The 22,644-nt window shown below is 34.9% G+C and overlaps 4 protein-coding genes across 8 annotated transcripts; 2 read left to right on the forward strand and 2 right to left on the reverse strand.

The window, feature by feature from the left end:
- Nucleotides 1–124: 124 nt before the first annotated feature.
- Nucleotides 125–9,372, reverse strand: LOC125253150 (gastrula zinc finger protein XlCGF52.1-like). 3 transcript variants are annotated; one of them, XM_048166958.1, is made up of 3 exons: nt 9,250–9,372; nt 3,589–3,702; nt 125–2,313 (listed from the first exon to the last, which is right to left on the reverse strand). In XM_048166958.1, the coding sequence occupies exons 2-3, from the start codon at nt 3,644–3,646 to the stop codon at nt 1,181–1,183; spliced, it is 1,191 nt and encodes a 396-aa protein (XP_048022915.1). In that variant the 5' UTR covers nt 3,647–3,702; nt 9,250–9,372; the 3' UTR covers nt 125–1,180. The 3 variants fall into 3 exon arrangements, with proteins under 3 accessions (XP_048022915.1, XP_048022916.1, XP_048022914.1); XM_048166959.1 differs by lacking the exon at nt 9,250–9,372 and adding an exon at nt 4,024–4,254; XM_048166957.1 differs by lacking the exon at nt 9,250–9,372 and adding an exon at nt 4,028–4,205.
- On the reverse strand, nt 4,776–9,372 carry LOC125253165 (gastrula zinc finger protein XlCGF8.2DB-like). 2 transcript variants are annotated; one of them, XM_048166985.1, is made up of 2 exons: nt 9,250–9,372; nt 4,776–6,285 (listed from the first exon to the last, which is right to left on the reverse strand). In XM_048166985.1, exons 1-2 carry the CDS (start codon nt 9,311–9,313, stop codon nt 5,387–5,389), a joined length of 963 nt encoding a protein of 320 aa, XP_048022942.1. In that variant the 5' UTR covers nt 9,314–9,372; the 3' UTR covers nt 4,776–5,386. The 2 variants fall into 2 exon arrangements, with proteins under 2 accessions (XP_048022942.1, XP_048022943.1); XM_048166986.1 differs by lacking the exon at nt 4,776–6,285 and adding an exon at nt 6,297–9,056.
- Nucleotides 9,373–10,047: 675 nt separating this feature from the next.
- On the forward strand, nt 10,048–11,868 carry LOC125253175 (gastrula zinc finger protein XlCGF7.1-like). The gene is made up of 2 exons (XM_048167001.1): nt 10,048–10,437; nt 10,685–11,868. Exons 1-2 carry the CDS (start codon nt 10,380–10,382, stop codon nt 11,434–11,436), a joined length of 810 nt encoding a protein of 269 aa, XP_048022958.1. The 5' UTR covers nt 10,048–10,379; the 3' UTR covers nt 11,437–11,868.
- A 5,945-nt stretch (nt 11,869–17,813) lies between these two features.
- On the forward strand, nt 17,814–22,197 carry LOC125253169 (gastrula zinc finger protein XlCGF7.1-like). Of its 2 annotated transcripts, none has more exons than XM_048166992.1 (3): nt 17,814–17,928; nt 19,013–19,126; nt 19,286–22,195. In XM_048166992.1, exons 2-3 carry the CDS (start codon nt 19,069–19,071, stop codon nt 20,104–20,106), a joined length of 879 nt encoding a protein of 292 aa, XP_048022949.1. In that variant the 5' UTR covers nt 17,814–17,928; nt 19,013–19,068; the 3' UTR covers nt 20,107–22,195. The 2 variants fall into 2 exon arrangements, with proteins under 2 accessions (XP_048022949.1, XP_048022950.1); XM_048166993.1 differs by having other exon boundaries at nt 17,821–17,928; nt 19,003–19,126; nt 19,286–22,197.
- Nucleotides 22,198–22,644: the final 447 nt, after the last annotated feature.

The following is a 22,644-nucleotide window of genomic DNA, read 5'->3' on the forward strand; positions in this document are numbered from 1 at the left end:
ACATTTACCAAAACAGGTAATTATGTTTACCTGTAGTGACAAAATAATAATGAGGTTGGCTGTCACCGTCAGTTTAGTGCAGTGATTGTATTTGTGAAGACACTGATGACACCATAAAAAAGCTTCAGCTTTTGGTTTTATTTTTCATCAAACAATATATACAAAACAAATGTAAGCAAGTAGTGTTAAATCCTATCTAAATAAATTCTCATTTTAACTAACAAAATTCACATCAATGTTCTTGGATTCGCTGGATAGATGGCTAAAAAACATTGTTTTTGTTCTTTATACACTCTGATCTCCTTTGTTAGTCTGTTTCTGGTTATACAAGATTTTATCCCCACTTCTGCAAGCATCCTCTTTGTGTGACGACGCTGCTTGAGTTTCCCAGTAAACCATGGTTATCATTAGTGAATGAAAAGGATGTCTGGTAGGAATGCATATATCCTCACAGAAACTGATGTATGATGTTACAGTCTCTGTAAGCTCAACCAGATCATTGGCAGCAGCTTCAAAAACACTCCAGTCAGTGCAGTCAAAGCAGGCTTGTAAATCCCGCTCTGCTTCATTAGGTCATCTTTTTGCAGCCCATATTTCTGCCTGTTGTAAGATGAAGACAGCGATCAAAGAGCCACAAAGATGCACGTGGGACAGAGTCAGGCCATATCTTTAGGAAATGCAATCACAAGAATTAGACTTAAAAGAATTAAAAGTAGTGCTGTTGGAGAGTGTTGTGATAAATGACAGCAGTGCTCAATGCATTAAATCATTAACCAGATTAACGATCAATCAATCAACGAATTAAACTCACTCATACTGTTCAAAATTACTAAAACCTCATTTGAAGTTGACAAATAATCAATTTTCATCTCTAATAATCAAAATAATGCAGGAAACTGTAAAATGAACTGCAGCAGTGCTAAACTGTTCACTCCATCATGTAATTAACAACACAAACTATCAATGTCTGAATCAAACTCACTACTAAGACTGCTTACAGTTTCTTTTCCATGCATCATTTTATTACATCCATAAGTGGTTTTAGTCATGTACGTTTCAAACATTTACCGTAATCAAACTTTACTAATAATGTTTTAGCCAATTATCCAAGCTTTTGCTTAATATGAATGTCAAATGTTTTACTTGTAAGATAATTATTTACGACTGATGGCTCTGAACATTAACTTTGCTCAATAGACACCTTTATGCAATGTTTTTTCTTATGAGTCTGAAGATTAGATAATTGGCTGAAACTCTTCCCACATGAAGAGCACTGGTGCGGCTTCTCTCCAGTATGAACTCTCTCATGATCTCTCAGGTTTCCTGTCCAAGCAAAGCTCATTCCACAGTGTGAGCACTTGTACGGTCTCTCTCCAGTATGAATTCTCTCGTGAACTTTCAAGCATTTTGAGAGAGAGAAACTCTTTTCACAGTGCGAGCACTTGTACGGTCTCTCTCCAGTATGAATTCTCTCATGATCTTTCAAACATTTTGAGAGAGAGAAACTCTTTTCACAGTGTGAGCACTTGTATGGTTTCTCTCCAGTATGAATTCTCTGGTGCGATTTTAATGCACTGGATGTATGGTAGCTCTTCCCACAGTCAGAGCACACATGAGGTCTCACACCAGTATGAATATTCTCATGCTTTTTTAAATTGTGCAGTTCTGTAAAACCCTTCCCACATAAAGAACAAAAGTGAAGCTTCAAACCAGTATGAATTTTAAGGTGTGTTCTTAATTTTGATGCCAAAACAAATGTTTTATCACACTGATCACAGCTAAATGATCTCACTCCAGAGTGAGAGCTCAGATGATTTTTGAGAACGCTTTTGTACCTGAAACTCTTTCCACACTCAGAGCAGGTGAACGGTTTTTCTTCAGTGTGAATTCTCATGTGATCATTTAGGTGTCTTTTATGTAAGAAACTCTTTCCACAGTCAAAGCATGTGAATGTTTTTTCTCCAGTGTGAATTTTCATGTGGTCATTTAGGTGTCTTTTACGTAGGAAACTCTTTCCACACTGAGTGCATGTGAACGGTCTTTCTCCAGTGTGAACTCTCATGTGTATCTTCAGGTTTGATTTCTGTGTGAAACTCTTTCCACACTCAGAGCAGGTGAAAGATCCTTCGACTCCAGATTTTCCAGCTTGTTTTTGTGTGAAATTCTCTTCAGTCTTTGAACGGTCTGCATTTCCATCTTCACTTTTGAAATGAAGAGGTTTTTGAAACAGATGTTTGTCTTCATTTTTATATGTCAGTTTTCCATCTTCATTAGTGAAATGATGGTGTTTGACATCATTTACTTCTACTGGGTCTAAAATCAACATTAAATTCCCAAAATTAATGAAGGAAAAATGAGAAACAAAGAAATAAAGTTGATTCTTAATTTAGCACAAATATAGCTTACTAGATAGTCTACAAGTATCTAGTTTTAGATGTTATATGTATTGTGTGTGAATTTTTTTTTTTATGTCATTATATTGTTGGGAGCATAAAAATTGAGGGGGGAAAAAAAGATATTTTATTAATATTTCATGCTATGTCCTCTGTAGAGGATACCAGTAATAAAATGGCATGATAAGACATGTACAGGCAAAAACAATGTTTATTTTTTCATTTACCAATCAATATTTAGGTTTCAGGCCATTTCCAACCAAACTTTGAATAAAGATGATTCTAAAATATGTTATGAAAGATTTGATGTACTGTTTTACTTTATGTTTGTGTAAAATATAAATGGGTAGTCAATTTTTTTAATTTGCATATCAATGTGTTCTTGTGGCAACAAGTAATGAAAAAATTAATAATGGGAGTAAAAACTTGGCAACATTTTCATAAGAATATCTCATATTTCATAAGAATATTTATTATATAACTTCTTTCCCTACTGACTTGTGTTTCCCCGAAATGCCTGATAAAATGTTGTAAGTCCTTGTGTCTTCTACAGAGGACATATATAAAATCAATGCCCTGTTTAGTAACAATGTGTCATATTTTGCTTTGAAACCCCGTAATGTTTTCTTGAGATGCTTATTTATGACAAATTCGAAAATTACTCAGAATAAATCATAATTCCAAAATATTATAATTTTCCATAAGAAATCGAAATTTGATCATTCAGTCAATGAGATATCAAATGTCATTTGATATCTCTGGAAGCCTCGAATGTGCTCTTTACAGGACATCCAGACTTAAAACTGAGATATAGGCCTGGTTTCACAAACAGGGCTTAGCCTAAACCAGGATCAGGCCTTGGTTCAATTAGGGCATTTAAGTGGCTTTTATACATGTTCACTTGAAAAAAAACATTACTGGTGTGCATCTTAAGACAAAACAATGGCACTGACATGTTTTAAGATGCGTCAGTACAAGTTGCGTTTAGTTAAAACAGCTTAAAGTTGCATTTTAGTCCAGCACAAGCTTAAGACTTGTCTGTGAAACCAGGGGATATGGTCTCAGAGAAATTCAATAAAATATAATGTCCTCTACATAGAAAAAAAATGTATATGCCTGGGTCTCAGGAGGATATATCGGTTTTCATCTTAATGTTCCTCATCAGTCATTAAAGAGAATGAAGGAAAACACCAACCTATTAGTTCTTCTGTATCTTCATCTTTTATTCTGCAGGTTTCTTCCTTAAACTCCATCTTTACAATAGTATGTCAGTAGTTTCTCCTGGAGTAATTCCTCCTGATTGCTTCTCCTGTGGGAAGATGGGAATATTCCCCAGCATTTAAACTCTCATTGTTTAGTATCAAGTCTACTCATCTAGCTGATTTTTATGTTGCTCTTACTTTGGATCTGATTTTGAAACTCTGTTTACCAGGTTTCACTACATAAAATGAAAACAAAACTCGTAATCTTCACAAATTGTAATGTACAATACAGTAACGAGTTTCACGGCCGTAATGAACAACATCAGTCAGTTCATTTTTATTTATTTCTGAGTGATTCACTAAAATGAACGGATTTGTTTAGTCGTTTGGATTTAGATTTATCATAATAAATGATAAAATGAACGTACTCACAGTCACAGTCTAAAACAGCAGATTTAGAGCAGAATGAACGGCTGTGTTCCACTTCTCATGTTTAGACTATGTTAATTTTCCTCGCTCACTTCTCTTCTCCTAGACTCGGATGAGTGTCATTACTTCGGTTGCATGAGCGCCCTCTACTGGAGGAACTCCAATGATGGGAATTTTTTAAAATTTATTTAGATAACGGACAATGTGTCGCACTAAAGTGAAAATTAAAGTTGTAAAGTGAAATAATCAATTAAAGAAAGGCAAATTAAAAACACAACGAAAGAACTGAATGTTAGCCTATACTATACAGTAGCTACTGTTATTTCTTTATAGTATTTTAGTCATTATCTTCTCAAAAGTGGTGTTATTATCAGAAATGAGCTCTATATTTCCAGTACCGTTAAACTATCAATTCTTCACTTCAGTTCAGAGAGAAGCTGAAACAATATTGATAAGGTTTGTAATTTCATTAGACATTTTCATGTAACATGTTTATTAAACATAGACCTTAACTTTCATTACGAAGGCTTATTTGTAGTATTGTACGCTTATTTTGTAAATGTAAATGTTAAATGTAAGTATTTAATTACAATTTTACACAAACTGGGCATTTAATGCAGATATAACTGGTCACATTTACCAAAACAGGTAATTATGTTTACCTGTAGTGACAAAATAATAATGAGGTTGGCTGTCACCATCAGTTTAGTGTAGCAATTGTATTTGTGAAGACATTGATGACACCATAAAAAAAGCTTGAACTTTTGGTTGTATTTTTCATCAAACAATATATACAAAACACTTTTTATATAAATACGTTTATTCTGCCTGATCTGCTGAACTGTCATAATTGTGTTTCACCACAGAATACACAAAGACATTGCACAATGTGCTCACTGATTCTTGAGATAAGACACAAGATATGTTTTAGAAGTTAATTTTTTATTATTTAATACAATTATTTTTAAACTGACATATTTGTAGACAAAGGTCTCAGCTAATGAACCATGTAAGGGAACAGGTTTTTTCTGAAAATGTTTTTTTTTTTTTTTTTTTTTTTTTTTAAATGTACATTTATCCACTTTGGAACTTAATTTGTGTCAACTCCGTCAGACACAATAAAAAGCATGATATTTTAATTTGATCAATCCAACAACAGTGTAAAGTTTCAATTATGTAATAATGGTGTTCAGTAAAGGAGCTAACTGAAACAATAAATTCTCTAATAAAATTTATTGCATCAGGGTTATTGTGAACAATCCAGTTAATAAATTCCTTAATTCCTTTTTAATATTAACATAACCAATGTTCTTAAGTAAATCAGACATGATATCACGTAGTTCAAAATTGATGATCAGTTTTTCACTTAGTCACCTTCGGGCAATGCTTTTTTATATGAGTCCGTAGATTAGATAATTGGGTGAAACTCTTTCCACAGTGTGAGCACTTGTAGGGTTTCTCTCCAGTATGAATTCTCTGGTGTGATTTTAAGTCACTTGATGTCGTAAAGCTCTTCCCACAGTCAGAGCACACAAAAGGTCTCACACCAGTATGAATACGCTGGTGAACTAGAAAAGTTTGCAGTAGTGAAAAACTCTTTCCACAAACAGAACACACGTGAGGCTTCACACCAGCATGCATTTTAAGGTGTGTTATTAAGCTTGATTCCACAACAAATGTTTTATCACACTGATCACAGTTGAATGATCTCACTCCAGAGTGACGGCGCAGATGATTGTCGAGAGTGCTTTTGTGAGTGAAACTCTTTCCACACCGAGTGCATGTGAACGGTTTTTCTCCAGTGTGAATTCTCATGTGTGTCTTAAGGTTTCCTTTCAGAATGAAACCCTTTCCACATTCAGAGCAGGTGAATGTTTTTTCTCCTGTGTGAATTCTCACGTGTCTCTTAAAGTTTCCTTTCAGAACGAAACTCTTTCCACACTCAGAGCAAGTGAACTGTTTTTCTCCAGTGTGAATTCTCATGTGTGTCTTAAGGTCTCCTTTCAGAATGAAACCTTTTCCACATTCAGAGCAGGTGAATGTTTTTTCTCCAGTGTGAATTTTCATGTGTCTCTTAAGATTTGATTTTTGTGTGAAACTCTTTCCACACTCAGAGCAGGTGAAAGATACTTTGACTCCAGATTTTCCAGCTCGATTTTGTCTAAAATTCTCTTCAATCTGTGAAACAACTGTGTTTCCATCTTCATTTTCCATCTTTTTTTGTAACCGTTGCCATTTGTCTTCATTTACGTCCATTGAGTCTAGAAAAATTAGAAATGAAAAATAATTCAGGGAGCCTCAAATTTTTCAACTTAAATTTTCCTCATCAGTCAATAAAGGGAAAGAAGGAAAACGCATAAAACGGATTTATACATTCAATATTGAAGCACATTAAGTACAAATACAATGAATATGCAATCGCATAGTGCATATATTTAGCAAAATGATCCTTTCCAAGTTAATTTTTGTAGCTGACTAATAAGTTTTTGGACATTGAATGGCTTTTCTAAGGTAAAAGTGATGGTAAATGTGACATTTTTACATTTTAGTGAGGGGAGATGGTTGCAGCACAACTTGCAAGACCAATTTAAAGCCTGCAGTGTGCAATGCTCTTTCAGTGAAACTGCAGCAAGCAGTAGGAAAAGGCTTTTAATCGCGACCACCGCTGACGTGCCTTCACACCAACACTCTCTGAAGAGCTTCCTTTTATACCCGCTTCGTAGGGGCATGGTTCGCGATGCAAATCTCGCTTGCCAATGTCCATTGGCTCCTTTAGTTTACACTCGAAGGTGACTGGACTCTCAGGAGAGATCCTAATTTGTCAGTCGAGTTTGACACTCCCACTGGTTTAGAAGTGTTTTTATTCAGTAAAATTAACCAGCTCTTAATAGTCATTCATTTGCATTGGACACTGTTCGAGCTTAATGCATGTATAAGTTGTCAGATTTAGATTTCTCATAGTAAAAAAATTAATGCACTAACAGTCTGATAAAGTCTCTTCAACAGTCATTTTGTGAACCATGATGAACTCAACATCATGTGGTTGAAATTAAAACAAATGTCGCCATCTAGAGGAAATTGACAAACTATTCTCCTAACTTCATATAGAAACTCATGCGAGTTGTTCTGAGGATCAAAACCACACAAAATCTGCTTAAAGTATGATAAAGGCAATAAAATAATAGTTTAATTAATTTGAATTTTATCAAATAGTTTCTCAAAGATATATGAAAGATAAGCCAAAAGATAAAAGATAAGCTTAAGTGCTCTTAAAAGTCAGTTCATTTTGACCTCTAGATGATATTCCCTTTTATAAGTCCTCTTGTAAGAACCACAGTTTGTTCAGTAACAATCTTATTAGAAAGATTTAATAAAATTATTATTTTTTATGTTATTTTTTTCCCCCCACAATTGTACTGAAAACATCCCAAAGTTAACCTTGACTTGAAAACTGATATCATTACACCCCTTAAATGTATTCATCAAACTGGGCAGTGGTATTAATACAAATATGACATCAGTCCAAATGATGAACAGTCCTTTAATACAGTGAATATAAGAGATCAGTGTCTGTGAGCAAAGAAAAAACAGGCAAACTGAACAAATGACACCGTCTTATACAGTAATCAACATTTGAATTGGATCAAAAAATTTCAAAGTTGTCCTAAGAAGAAGGTTTTAGGACAACTTTTATGAAAGTTTTTGATCCACTTCAAATGTTGACTAGTGTAGTAAACCAATGAAAGCAGAGTATCTTTCAGTAAATCAGTGTAAAACACTGTACAGTGTGAAGATTGCAACTGCAAATGTAAAGTGTTATTTATTAGTACACCCTTGCTCGATATTGAGTACAATGTTTACCCTTGAAGAAAAAACACATGAATTTTGGGTTTCACCATGAGAATGTTCCAAAACCACATTTCACATATTTGAAATGTGATTTTAACATGATTGCATGTGTGAAGTTGATGTGGTTTCCCTCCATTTCATGTAAACAAGTTTATTCATTAAGTCACATTAGCTCTGCTCATTTTTATTTCTCTTAGTGTCCAAATGTACAGAGCATTTCTTTCAAAGGATCAAAACATCTCTTCATAAATCACATTTTACAGCAACAATAGTTTTATATGAACTATTACTGACCCTGCCAAAATGTTCTTTTACAAATTAACAATTTTTTAGCAAATTACACTCTTAAATCACTATGGAAACAAATTCCAGTTTTTGCTGAATGTGAATGTCAAATTATTTACTTGTATGTGTATTATTTGTGAGTAATGGATCTAAATATGAACATTTGCTCATTTAGACACCTTCGTGCAGAGCTTTTTCTTATGATAATTTAAACTATTTAATTGGATGAAACACTGTCCACAGTGTGAGCACTTATACGGTTTCTCTCCAGTATGAATTCTCTGGTGTCTTTTTAGGTTGCTAGATGTAGTGAAGCTCTTCCCACAGTCAGAGCAAATATAAGGTCTCTCACCAGTATGAGTACTCTCATGCTCTTTTAAATGTTGCAGTCGTGAAATACTCTTTCCACAAAAAGAACAAACGTGAGGCTTCACAGCAGCATGAACTATAAGGTGTTGTCTCAAGTTTGATTCCACAACAAATGTTTTATCACACTGATCACAGCTGAATGACTTCACTCCTGAGTGACGGCGCAGATGCTCTTTGAGAACTTTTTTGCGAACAAAACTCTTTCCACACTGAGTGCATGTGAACGGTTTTTCACCAGTGTGAACTTTCATGTGCTCATTTAAGTGTCCATTATGTCTGTAGCTCTTTCCACATTGAGTGCATGTGAACTTTTTTTCTCCAATATGAATTCTCATATGCTTCTTAAGGTTTGATTTATGTTTTAAAGTCTTTCCACATTCAGAGCAGGTGAAAGATCCTTTGACAGTTTTTCGAGTTTGTTTTTGTGTGAAATTCTTTTTCTTTGAAACGACTGCATTTCCATCTTCATTTGTGAAATTATGAGGTTTATGAGTCTGATGCTGTTTGTCTTCATTCACTTCCATCGGGTCTAAAATCAACATTAAATTCCCATGGTTCAATTGACGATGGACAAATAAGAAACAAATCAGGGAGCCCCAAATTAGCAAAATATAGTTTACTACTGAGTCTACTAGTATCTAGTTTTAGATGTATTGTTATATGTCAGTTTTCATCTTAATGTTCCTCATCAGTCGTTAAAGAGAATGAAGGAAAACACCAACCTATTAGTTCCTCTGTAACTTCTTCTTTTATTGTGCAGGGTTCTTCTTTAATCTCCATCTCCATCTTTACAATAGTATGTCAGTAGTTTCTCCTGCAGTAATTCCTCCTGCTTCCTTCTTCTCCTGTGGGAAGATGGGAATATTCCCCAGCATTTAAACTCTCATGAACGGCTGGTTTTATTTGTTAATTAAACACAACATATAACCCGCAAATTGTAATGTGAAAAAATAGAGAGTAAAGAGCTTACGTTTCATGAGCGTAATGAACAACATCAGTCGGTTCATTTAAATTAATTACTGAGTGATTCGTGTGGTTTGCATTGAAATTTCTTCTAATACATAATAAAATTAATGTACTCACAGTCTGTAAAATAGCAGATTTAGAGCAGAATGAACGCACTTGACATGTTTATGCTCACTTCCCTCGCTCACTTCTCTTCTTCTCCTAGACTCGGATGTGTGTCATTACTTCAGTTACACAAGCGCCCTCTACTGGCGGAAACCAATCTCCGTTAAACTATCTTACAATTTAGATTACATACAAGCAACCAAGATAACAGCTCTTATCTTGGTTGAGATTATAAATATTATCTATATCCCCAAATATGTTTGATTTGGGATAAAGATTCAAACTTCAAAAATCATAAAGTTTTGCTTTTATCAATAGGCCTAATACTTGTACCACGTAATGTTAAAATGAAGTCGAGATTTATATTCAAATCAACTACATCAGTAACATGCAACTGTTGAAGGAGTATTCATCTATCACCTATTTTCATTTAAACTTAAAAGTCGTGATTTTGTTCGTTGTTTCATATGTTTTGCTCTCTCTCTCTCTCTCTCTCTCTCTCTCAAAAAAAAAAAAAAAAAAAAATCAATTCATGTATATTTTTTCTAAACTATTAGAGTGAATCATTTGCACCTGAATAATTGAGAGTGATTGTAAGTGTGATGATCATCTGCTAAATGATCAACAGTGACCACAATTCACACCTTCAGTCAGTGAAGCCACTCCCACAGTCGTTCACAAGAGATTAAATGCTGGGGAATATTCCCATCTTCCCACAGGAGAAGAAGAAGAAAGCAGGAGAAATTACTCCAGGAGAAACTACTGACATACTATTGTAAAGATGGAGATTAAAGAAGAACCCTGCAGAATAAAAGATGAAGATATAGAGGAACAAATAGGTTGGAGTTTTCCTTTTTTAGTTTTCTCTTTAATGACTGATGAGGAACATTAAGAAGAAAACTGCCGTATAACAATACTGAAAATAGATACTAGTATAGATACTAGTATAGTCGTAAACTAGATTTGTGCTAAATTAAGAATGAACTTTTTCTTTGTTTCTCATTTGTGCTTTTTAATTTAATATGTTGATTTTAGACCTCATCAAAGTGAATGAAGACAAACACCTTCATTTTACTAAGATGGAAGATGGAAATGCTATCGTTTCACAGACTGAAAAGAGTTTCACACAGAAACAAGCTGGAAAAACTGGAGTCAAAGGATCTTTCACCTGCTCTGAGTGTGGAAAGAGTTTCAGACGGAAAGGAAACCTAAATCAGCACATGAAATATCACACTGGAGAAAAACCGTTCACATGCAATCATTGTGGAAAGAGTTTCAGTCGCAAAGAGGAATTAAATGTGCACATGAGAATTCACACTGGAGAAAGACCGTTCACATGCACTCAGTGTGGAAAGAGTTTCAGGTGCAAAAGCACTCTCAATGTTCATCTGCGCCGTCATTCTGGAGTGAGATCATTCAGCTGTGATCAGTGCGATAAAACATTTGTTTTGGCATCAGGCTTAAGTAGACACCTTAAAAATCATGCCACTGTAAAGCCTCATGTTTGTTCTTTTTGTGGAAAGAGTTTTTCACAGCTGAACTACTTAAAAGTGCATGAGAGTATTCATACTGGTGTGAAACCATATAAGTGCTTTGACTGTGGGAAGAGCTTTACTTTATCACACAAATTAAAAACACACCAGAGAATTCATACTGGAGAGAAACCGTACAAGTGTTCACACTGTGGAAAGAGTTTCACTCAGTCAAGAAACATGAAAGATCATGAGAGAATTCATACTGGAGAGAAGCTGCACCAGTGCTCTTCATGTGGGAAGAGTTTCACCAGTCTTTCTAATCTTTTGGCTCATAAGAAAAAGTATTGCCCGGAGGTGTCTTAAGTGAGCAAAGTTCAGATCCATGATTTATAAATAATTTGATATTCAGATTAAGCAAAAGATGGAATTACCTTTAAAAGAGTAATTTAAAATTAGTAGTGAACTTTGATTGTTTGACAAGGGGAACCTTTGGGGAAGGTCAAAATTGATGTGTATTGCATTCCAAGTGTTGCTTGTTTTACAAAACCCCTTATTGGTCCTCTCTTGTATTACAGATTGTATACAAGGTGAACTGAGCAGTAATGCAACAATGTGAAAATGCTTGTGTCAGCATCAACATCGTCACAACTGCACCAAATGAACTGTTTTTCTCGGCTGGATTTTTCTACATATGAATGGTGTAAAAGCCTCGGAATTTCTCGTCGCCCTCGTTATATTCATCGGTCTCCTAAGCGCTGGCTGATTCAACACTCCTCTTCTCCGTCTTCAATACCCGTGATACGCTCACATAGAATGATGCGTCTCCATAACGACAAGCGCTTTCGTTGCAATAACATGTCTCGTACTCTCACACCTCTGGCTAGAGATGTGACATACTCCTGTGAAACTCATACGCCCCTTAGACATAAATTTGCTCTACTCAATACTCGTTCCCTGGCCAATAAAGCTACACTTCTGAATGAAATTATCGTCGAAAGAAAGTTGGACATACTACTACTCACTGAAACCTGGCAATCACCTAATGACTTTATGGAGCTTAACCTGCTGACGCCTCCTGGATACTACCATCTTTCTAAACCACGTCTCACTGGCAGAGGCGGTGGCCTGGCAGCTGTGATTAAGAACAAATATAAAACTATCAATATCGACTTCCATGCTGCTGTTAGCTTTGAATATCTGTCGTTTAGAATTGCTGGACCCACACCACTCTTGATTTTGCTGATCTACAGACCGCCTAAACATCATGCTAACTTTCTCTCTGATATCTCTGAGATACTTACTATTGCATGTGCTCAATATAATAACATTATTATGCTTGGTGATTTCAATATTCATGTGGATTCTGACTGTACTTCTGCTAAGGATTTTATGACTGTATTGGACTGCTTTGATTTAACACAGCACATTGATTTTCTTACACACTCCCATTCTCATACCCTTGATTTAATCTGCTCTGTTGGAATTAACAATGTTTGTGTCCAGGGTCTCGAAGTTGGCATATTTGACCATAAACTCATTGACTTTAGTTTCTCTCTCCCCCTTGCCAAATCTAAAATCAAATCTTCAATATCTTATCGAAACCTGAAAAATATAGACGCTGACAACTTCTCTACTGCTATTGCTGCTTCCTCCCTGCCTCTCTCTGTTAATCTCTGCTGTCCTGGTGAGATTCTCTCATCATATAATGAAGACATCAATCTAATGTCTTGGAAGCTCTGGCCCCATTAAAGACAAGAACTGTCCCCTCAGCTTATTCTTCCCCCTGGTTCACCCCAGAGCTCAGATTAATGAAAGCGAAGGCTAGGCGTCTTGAACGTCTCTATAAGAAGACCTGTCTTCCTGTCCATGCTACCCTCTACACTGAATTAATATCACAATATAAAAAAGCCCTTAACACTGCACGTGCTACTTACTTATCTAATATTATAAACAGTGCAAAGTGTAAACCCAGGACCCTTTTTTCTGAGATCAACAAACTTGTTAAACCACCATCTCCACTGCTTAATGGTTCTTCTGACCTTTGTGAAAATTTTCTGTCATTCTTTACACAAAAAAATGGACAATATCTATCAATCTTTCTCTTCTTCAACTTCAGAAACTTCTACTTTCCAGATACCCTACCCAATCTCTAACTTTACTCTCACCAATACATCTGTGGTTGAACAACTGATTATGAGCTCTAACTCCTCCACCTGCCAGTTAGATCCTTTACCAACACATCTACTCAAAAACCTTCTCCCTTCCCTCATTATACCTATCACCCACATGATAAATAGTTCCCTTATGACTGGTTATGTACCACCTGGACTGAAAATAGCCATGATCACCCCTATACTTAAAAAACCTGGCCTTGATGACACAGTACTGAGTAACTTTAGACCAATTTCCAATCTCCCTTTTTTGTCTAAAGTCCTAGAAAAAGTGGTTGCCACACAACTGCAGACTCACTTGGACAAAAATAATCTGCAGGAACCCTTTCAGTCTGGTTTTCGCCCCCTCCACAGTACAGAGACTGCTCTTCTCAAAGTGGTGAATGACCTCCTCCTCGCCTCTGATTCTGGTGTCCTCAGCATTCTGGTCCTTTTGGACCTGAGTTCAGCTTTTGATACCGTCTGCCACTCTGTACTTTTGTTCCGATTGTCTGCAATCGGCATTTCACAAACGGCTTTACAATGGCTAAATTCATATCTCACAGACAGGCAACAGTTCATTAGCATTGACAAATTCAATTCTCATTCTGTCACCTTCTCCCGTGGAGTGCCTCAAGGATCTGTCCTTGGTCCACTTTAATTCTTAATCTACACACTTCCCCTAGGTCAGATCATCCGGCGCCATGGCTTTAATTTTCACAGTTATGCTGACGACACACAAATCTATTTCACTGTACAACCTAACTATTTTTCCTCCCCTTTCCTTAACATCTTGCTTACACGATCTCAAAATATGGATGGCTCAAAACTACTTAATGTTGAATATGGAAAAAACTGAAATTCTGCTGGTAGCCCCTAAATCCCTTGATCTCACCCAACATGATTTTTCTGTTAACATTGACGGTGTCCTGGTTCAACCCTCTTCCACTATTCGAAACCTTGGAGTGTTGTTCGATTCTAGGCTAAGTTTTGAACCCCACATCAATCAGCTTGTCAAGTCCTGTTTCTTCCATCTTCGCAACATTGTCCGTTTAAGGCCCTCACTAAATCTCAAAGATGCAGAAACTGTTGTTCACGCTTTTATAACTTCGCGTCTTGATTATTGTAACTCCTTGCTTTATGGTCTACCCAAAAAAGTCATAAATCGCTTGCAGTTCATTCAGAATTCAGCTGCTCGGGTCTCACTTTTACCAAAAAATCAGCTCACATCACCCCTGTCTTACAGCAACTACATTGGCTACCTGTTAGTTACCGCATCCAGTTTAAGATTCTTACTCTAGTTTTTAAGGCTTGTCATGGTTTAGCACCTTCCTACCTTTGTGAAATGATTATCCCCTATGTCCCTGTCCGTACTCTGAGATCGAGCACTGAAAACTTGCTTGCAGTACCCAAGTACCGTCTATCCAGTGTGGGTGGTAGGGCTTTCAGCATATCAGCTTCTAAGCTCTGGAACAAGCTACCACAAGACCTTCGTGATATCTCTTCTCTTCAGACCTATAAAACTGCCCTCAAAACACATTTATTCACTTTATGTTTTGTTAATTGATTGTCTGTCTCAATTTTCCAGCACTGTGCTTGTTTTTTGTAAGTTTAATGTAGATTAACCTTCTTTGTCTGTTCTATCTGGTTGATTACATGTTGTATACTGACTGTATACTTATATGTATTCATATTATATAGCAACTTACTGTAAAGCGTCCTTGGGTTCCTGAAAGGCGCTAAATAAATAAAACATATTATTATTATTATTATTATTATTATCATCGCTAAAGCAGTGCATGGCCATCTCAGTTCAGAAAACTAGTGTGTTGCCATAAACACTATGATTTATGAAGGAATGTGTTTTGTTTCTTTGTGGAGTTTAATTATTTTCATTGTACATATGAGGCATTTGTGAAACAGTTTTAATCAGCTCATCAGCAGCGACACCCACACTGCGTTCCATTTGGAAGGGCTCATCCTTATGCCCTTTTTTTAGGGTGTAAGGGTAAAAAAAAAAGGTTTTTTTTTGGAACGCACTTCTGCGTCATCTTAACGAGACAATCAAGGAGGAGTAGATTGTCCAAGTTGCGCATCTCAGTCAGCTCCCTAGTTCAGTAGTCAGGGCACTGATCAGGGAGTTTAACATTAGTTTATTTATTTATTTATTTTTGGTTTATCTCTCCATATTGTAAAGAATATTGTGTCTATGCATTTTAAACATTTGAATGGACTGATAAAGGTAGCTGTGAGATATTTTTGTTGAAGTACAATGTCGTTTTGACCATAATAATATACCAAATCTAACTCAATAAATATTACAGTAGTATAGAACAATACTACACATACATTTATAGGTCAAATCGAACTTCCCTGTGCAAAGGATCATGAGGGCCCGAAGTGGATCATGAGGGCCCGAAGTGTCCACCTTTGAAATCCTTCATTCCGAAGGGCCCTTTGAAGTTGACAGTTTTGAGCACTTCGGTTTGGAACGACCCATCAATATGGCGGCCATGATTGTTTTCACTCCGAAGTGCCCTTCGGAGGGTGATATATCCATTTGGAATGCACCGATTCTCACAGAGAGACAAAGTGTACATCTCAATCAGCTCCCTAGTTCAGTAGTCAGGGCACTGATCAGGGAGTCGGTCACATTTATTTACACAATATACTGATTAACGACTGAAGCTAGGGAGCTTATTGAGATGCAGGGAAAGTGAACCAGTGAACCCATGAACTGTGACAAGTACAATCAAGTACACTATTAGTATGTCATTAGTAGCCTTTTTTTATCACATTAAAATATAGCACTTTAAGTACTTTATGCTAAAAGTATACTTACTATTAAATTGTGAAATTTAGGACACATTTAACCATGTTTTATTTTTCATTAAAATCCATTAAAATAGAACTTGTAGTATTCTGTATATAAAAATCCACTAAAATTTTATGTAAAGCGTTCATAGCAAACTTTTAAGTAATGCACTTATAAAACACTTCTGTATCTTTGGTTTACTTTATCTGACTACACTTAAAATCAATTTAAGTGTTAGTGCTAATTAGTGTATTTACATTAAGTGTACTTAAGTACCACAATTGGGAAAATGTACTTATAATAACTAGTACATTAGTAATATATTTTTAATAAAATCTATTTAATTTAAATTTAGGATTACTATATAAAAGTCTACTTAGATTGAACTAATTTTTAAAGCATGCAAAGCACACTTATAAAAAAAATACACTAAGAAAACGCCTCTGTATAACTTTAACAATTTTATTTAGCACAAAAGATAAGAATGTACTACAAATGTACTTGCTTGTATTTAAGTATTTTTTTAATGCATTCAAGTACACTTTTTTCACCTGTGAAGCACCAGGGCTCCGGCCCTGGCCGAATTTAAACCCTGGTGATATGACAATGTAAAACTCCTGTCCGAGCAGCTCAATGCATGAATAATTCCTCTATAGATTTCTCCAAATAAAAAGAACATTGATGTCCTCACACTGATAAACACAGCAAATTGAATCAGTTGACTTGTTTATAAATCACGATGGATTCAACAAATTCATGTAGCTGAAATGAAATCATTTTCAAAACTATTTGAGAAGCTCATACAAGTTATTCAGAGAATCGAGACGAGCCAAAATCAGATTAAAGCATGACAAGATCTATTTTATCACTTTTTTTTTTAAGCAAAAAGTTTGTCAAAATACAAGATAAAACCACAGTGTAAGAACTATATTAAATTACATTTTGTTTATTATGTATCAAAAGCAACATACCCACATGAAAAAATACTATAGTAGGCTAATTTATAGTAAATACTACAGTGTTTTTGAGCCATACTACAGTAAAGTATTTGAATTAATTTGTTGTGGTAATTCTATAGTTGCTGTGGTAATATAATAACTGCAATATAAACAAATTACTTTACCCAATACTGTACTACGTTTTCTACAAAAATAGTGTATTATACTACAATACACAACTTTACTGTTGTAAATATTTAAGTATACTACAGTATTTATTACAGTTTATCAGTTCACTATAGACAAAATACTACAGTATGCTGCATTTATTAACAAAGTGTTGTAAATACAATGATATATACAGTACAATTTACTATAGTATGGTTCAAAAACACTATAGCCTTTACTATAAATTACTATAGCTTTTTTATAGTGTACCTTTAATTGATTTAATTCACTCTGTTTATTAAACTGTAAGGACTGTGGTTTTATTTTTATTGGAAGAGATCTAAATCAGACAACTTGCATTGAGCTGCTCAGACAGAACTGAGTTCTGGAGTTTTTAAGGTAAATCTTAAAATCTCTTAATAACTTTTTATTAATAATACTTGTATCATCTAAGTCAACATCAGTAACAGTTGAAGGACTCCAGAAGGTAAATACAATTGCAAACTCCTTAGGAGGTATTTACGTTTGAATCTTTATCCCAAATCAAACATATTTGGAAAAATAAATAGTGTTTATAATCTCAACCAAGATAACAGATCTTATCTTGGTTGTCATGTCATCTTTGAAGGTTAGATAGTTTAATAGGGATTGGTTTCCGCCAGTAGAGGGCGCTCGTGCAACCAAAGCAATGATCCGAGTCTAGGAGAAGAAGAGAAGTGAGCGAAGGAAGGGAACATAAACATGTGAATTGAACACAGCCGTTCATTCTGCTGTTTTTCATATTGTGAGTATATTCATTTTATTATTTATTAGGAGAAATCTAAATCAAAAACACTAAACCAGTCAGTTCATTTAGTGAATCACTCAGAAATTAACCGACTTAAGTTGTACATCACGGTCGTGAAACGTAAACTCGGTACTATTTTTTAGTAAACAAACAAAAATTTAAGTCCAAACATTTAAGGCATATTTCAACAATCATAGATCTTTTTTCCGTGTACAATAATTGCACAAGTTTTATCAAAGTCCAAAACAATTATACTTCTGACTGTATAGTTCTACTCTGAGACCTTTCAAATGACATATTACACATGACTATCTGAGCTCGCTGTATGATGTTTTTGGCACACTGCAGTATATAGTTTTTAAAAAAAAAAAAAAGTATTTCATAAATTATGTTTTTCTGTTTACCAGCAAATAACTCAGCACTAGAGGTTAATCAAATTGTAAAATTCAGACTCTAAGCTTTCAAGTGACACCTATTTTTTGTTTATCAAGGTACCATTTTTGGAAAACACGATTATTATTTCACTCAGTTTTAGAGGAAGCACTCGTTAAGAGTTGATCAAAATGGTATTAAAAAGCCGAGTTTCTAAGCTTAAAAATGATACCTGTTATTACATTCAGTGGTTACTTAGTAATTGATTATGAATTTGTTTTTTTCATGTGAAGGGGTTAAATGTTGTATTAAACTGTATTGTAATATATTAAACTATGTGCAAACTAGTTACAGGCTGAAATATAATATAGTCACAATCTATTCTATTTTCTTTTCTAACTGAGCTTATTTCTGTCATTGGTATGCATTATGTATGCTTGTGAATTCATGTATGTTATTATTAGTTTAATTGGTTTTATTTTTATCTATTTATCTATTTTTTCATTTAAACATAAAGGATGTGATTTTGTTTGTTGTTTCATATACTGTCTCATGTATTCTCAAAAAAATTAAATTCATGGAATTTTATAAATTACTTTAAGAGCAAATCATTTGCACCTGAATAAGTGATTGCAAGTGTGGTGAACATCTGCTCTCACAGCCGTTCATGAGAGATTAAATGCTGGACAATATTCCCATCTTCCCACAGGAGAAGAAGGAAGCAGGAGAAATTACTTCAGGAGAAACTAACATACTATTGCAAAGATGGAGATTAAGGAAGAACCCTGCAGAATAAAAGATGAAGATACAGAGGAACAAATAGGTTGGTGTTTTACTTCATTCTCTTTGAGGAACATTAAGATGAAACTATAGTAGTATTAAACTATATTTACGCAAAATTGAGATTTTGAACAACATTTATTTTTGTTTTCCATTTATCCTTCTTTTATTGAATTATGGGGATTTAATATGTTAATTTTAGGCCTGATGGAAGTGAATGAAGACAAACAGCATAAGTTTCAGAAACCTCATCATTTCCTAAAGATGGAAGATGGAAATGTAGTCGTGTCACAGACTGAAAAGAGTTTCACACAGAAACAAGCTGGAAAAACTGGAGTTAAACGGTTCACCTGCTCTGAGTGTGGAAAGAGTTTTAGACATAAAGGACACTTAAATGAACACACGAAATGCCACACTGGAGAAAAACCGTTCACATGCATTCATTGTGGAAAGAGTTTCGGTCGCAAAGATGACTTAAACGTGCATATGAGAGTTCACACCGGAGAAAAACCGTTCACATGCACTCAGTGTGAAAAGAGTTTCACTCACAAAAGCTCTCTCAATGTTCATCTGCGCCGTCACTCTGGAGTGAGATCATTCAGCTGTGATCAGTGTGACAAAACATTTGTTGTTTCATCAGGCTTAAGAAGACATGTTAAAGTTCATGCTGCTGTTAAGCCTCATGTTTGTTCTTTTTGTGGAAAGAGTTTTTCAGAACTGTACTCTTTAAAACAGCATGAAAGTATTCATACTGGTGTGAGACCTCATGTGTGCTTTGACTGTGGGAAGATCTTTATTACATCACACAAATTAAAAATACACCATAGAGTTCATACTGGGGAGAAACCGTACAAGTGCTCACACTGTGGAAAGAGTTTCTCTGAGTCAAGAAACCTGAAAGATCATGAGAGAGTTCATACTGGAGAGAAGCTGCACCAGTGCTCATCATGTGGGAAGAGTTTTACCAATCTATCTAATCTTTTGACTCACAAGAAAAAGTATTGCCCAGAGGTGTCTAAGTGAGTAAGTTCAGATCCATGACTTGTAAATAATTAATTTCATAAATAATTTGTTATTCAGATTATGCAAAGATGAAAGTATCTTTAATACAGTAATCTAATCTGAAATTAGTAGTAAAGTTTGATTGTTTGACAAGGGTACTATGATATTGAAAGTTAAAATGAACTGGTTTGTATTCAAACAATTAACCTTTAAACAGGCAAGAGTGGAAAATGATCATCAAAAAAATTAATAATAATAATAATAATAATTTCATGTCACTTTTTATATCATCTGGATTTAAGTAAAAAATCCAAAGCCATTTTTTAAATATTTCATATAGTTTGGATTTTATGAGTTGTATCTCCTAGAATATGTTGCCCTATTTAGGTATAAAAAAGGTCAAAGTCATCAAAGTTTCTGTGATTTATTTGATGCAAAAAAAAAAAAAAAAAAAAAAATGTAATATGCAAAATATACTGCATGTATGATATGTCTAAGTATCCTAAATTTGAGCCATATGCATTATATGTATAATGTTTTGTCTTCAAGCTCAGGGTCCATAGTCCTGCAGGGTTTAACTCCATCCCTAAACAATCATATAATGTAATTTATGATATAACTTATAATTTTCTAAGTAATCCTGAAGACTTTGGTTAGATTTTTCAGGTCTGTCAGAGTTTAACTCTGCAGGATGGTATCCCTCCAGGAGCAGGGTTGGACACCCCTGTTCATGCCACATTAAAAGGCACGGAAATGGTATTAATTTTTTTAATCTAATCAAATGGATATCATTTGAAATATGAGACTTTGTTCAATATCAAAAGTAACAAAGCACAAAGCTTATTTTCGATTTATTGGATGGGAGGTGCATTTCAATGTTCAGTTCATTCATCAACTGAAAACAGGATAGACTAATCAATTCTTGGGATTTAAGAAATGATACTGGTTCGTAAAAATGTGAATTGATTAAAATCAAGATATTTTTAAGCCCTAGTAACAACTCATTCTGTTGGTGCAGTTGTGGCCTAATGGTTAGAGAATCAAACATATAGGGTAAAGTGGGGGAGAAGGTCTTAAGGGCCCCCTTTAAGGACTGTAATTTTTTTTTCTGTTAAATAAAAGTTAAATGTGTCCAGTTATAGTTATCATAGTTTTAGTGACAATGACATACATTTTAAAACAAGTATGAAAAATGTCCAGAATTTTCATGTTATGTATGGTCTTTAGTGGCTGTTCAAACACATTTGACCACATGAGCGTTTCCACTACGAAAGCAATACAGTCAAATTAGTTTTCGACTACCTCTGGAAGTGGTCGAAAGTGGACAAGCTCAAAACGTTTTACACCCCATTTTAGCATTGTCCATTTGTTATCCGATCAACCAAAACACATCTTAATACCAGGTGGAAACGGCCTATACTGTATATAGTTATGGCAATAGTTTGGCAGCACCACAGATGTTCTTCAAGACGGCGCCATTTGCATTCATTTCATTTAATCTTGTTGGATCCGTCGGGATTCGTAAACGTATACTATCTAATGAATAAAGTTTTTAAAGATAGCTTAAGCTTTAAACAGGGGGAGGAGACTGATTGCCTTTTAAACTCCTCTACTTACTAGTCACTTTCACAACATGGAGTGTAAAAAAGATGGACAGAAAATCAAGCCAAAGTATTCCGGTCTGTAGTTTCACAGCCTCGTTTTGTTTATAATTGCGCTCTTGCTAACAATTCTGACATAAACTTACAGTGAAAATGTTTTTAAATTAAGTCTGAAAGAGTTGTCAAAGATTTATGGTGGTAATATGAGAAATATTGAGATGTATGCTGTTTGTCTTCATTCACTTCCATCAGGTCTAAAATCAACATATAAATTTCTCAAAATTAAAATAAAGGAGAAATGAGAACAACAATAAATATACCAGGTGAGTCACAATTAAACAAAACTGGAAAAAAGACTCAATTTTTCATCTTAATGTTCTGTAGTAATCTTTAAAGAGAATGAAGAAAAACACCAACCTATTTGTTCCTCAGTATCTTCATCTTTTATTCTGCAGGGTTCTTCTTTAACTCATCTTTACAATAGTATGTCAGTAGTTTCTCCTGGAGTAATTCTCCAGCATTTAAACTCTCATGAAGGTCTGTGGGAGCAGCTTCACTGACTGAAGGTGTGAATTGTGTTCACTGTTGCTCATTTAGCAGATGATGCAGCTAATGTGAATGACTGATGAAACAGTCATAAAGTTTTGTATAAAAAAACTTGCTCGATCCTTTATCACTACTCAAAGTAGTTAGAAGAACAACAGACAAACCTGCATTAATAGAGACATTTTTAGGTAATAGTGGACCCACAGGTAATTAGCAGAAGTATTTCAGTAAGACAGTAATAATGTGAGTTAGGCATTTAGCTGGACACCTACACAATATAAAACACAAAACTACATATTTTTAACACCCAGTAGAAAATATATACATCAACAATTAATCATACTTTCAGGTTGTGATTCTGAGGAGCAACCTCTGTGACTCTTCACATCTGTGACTCTTCACATCCTTATCC

The sequence above is a fragment of the Megalobrama amblycephala genome, linkage group LG18 (genome assembly GCF_018812025.1).
Source record: "Megalobrama amblycephala isolate DHTTF-2021 linkage group LG18, ASM1881202v1, whole genome shotgun sequence".
In the NCBI taxonomy this organism is placed as follows: Eukaryota; Metazoa; Chordata; class Actinopteri; order Cypriniformes; family Xenocyprididae; genus Megalobrama; species Megalobrama amblycephala.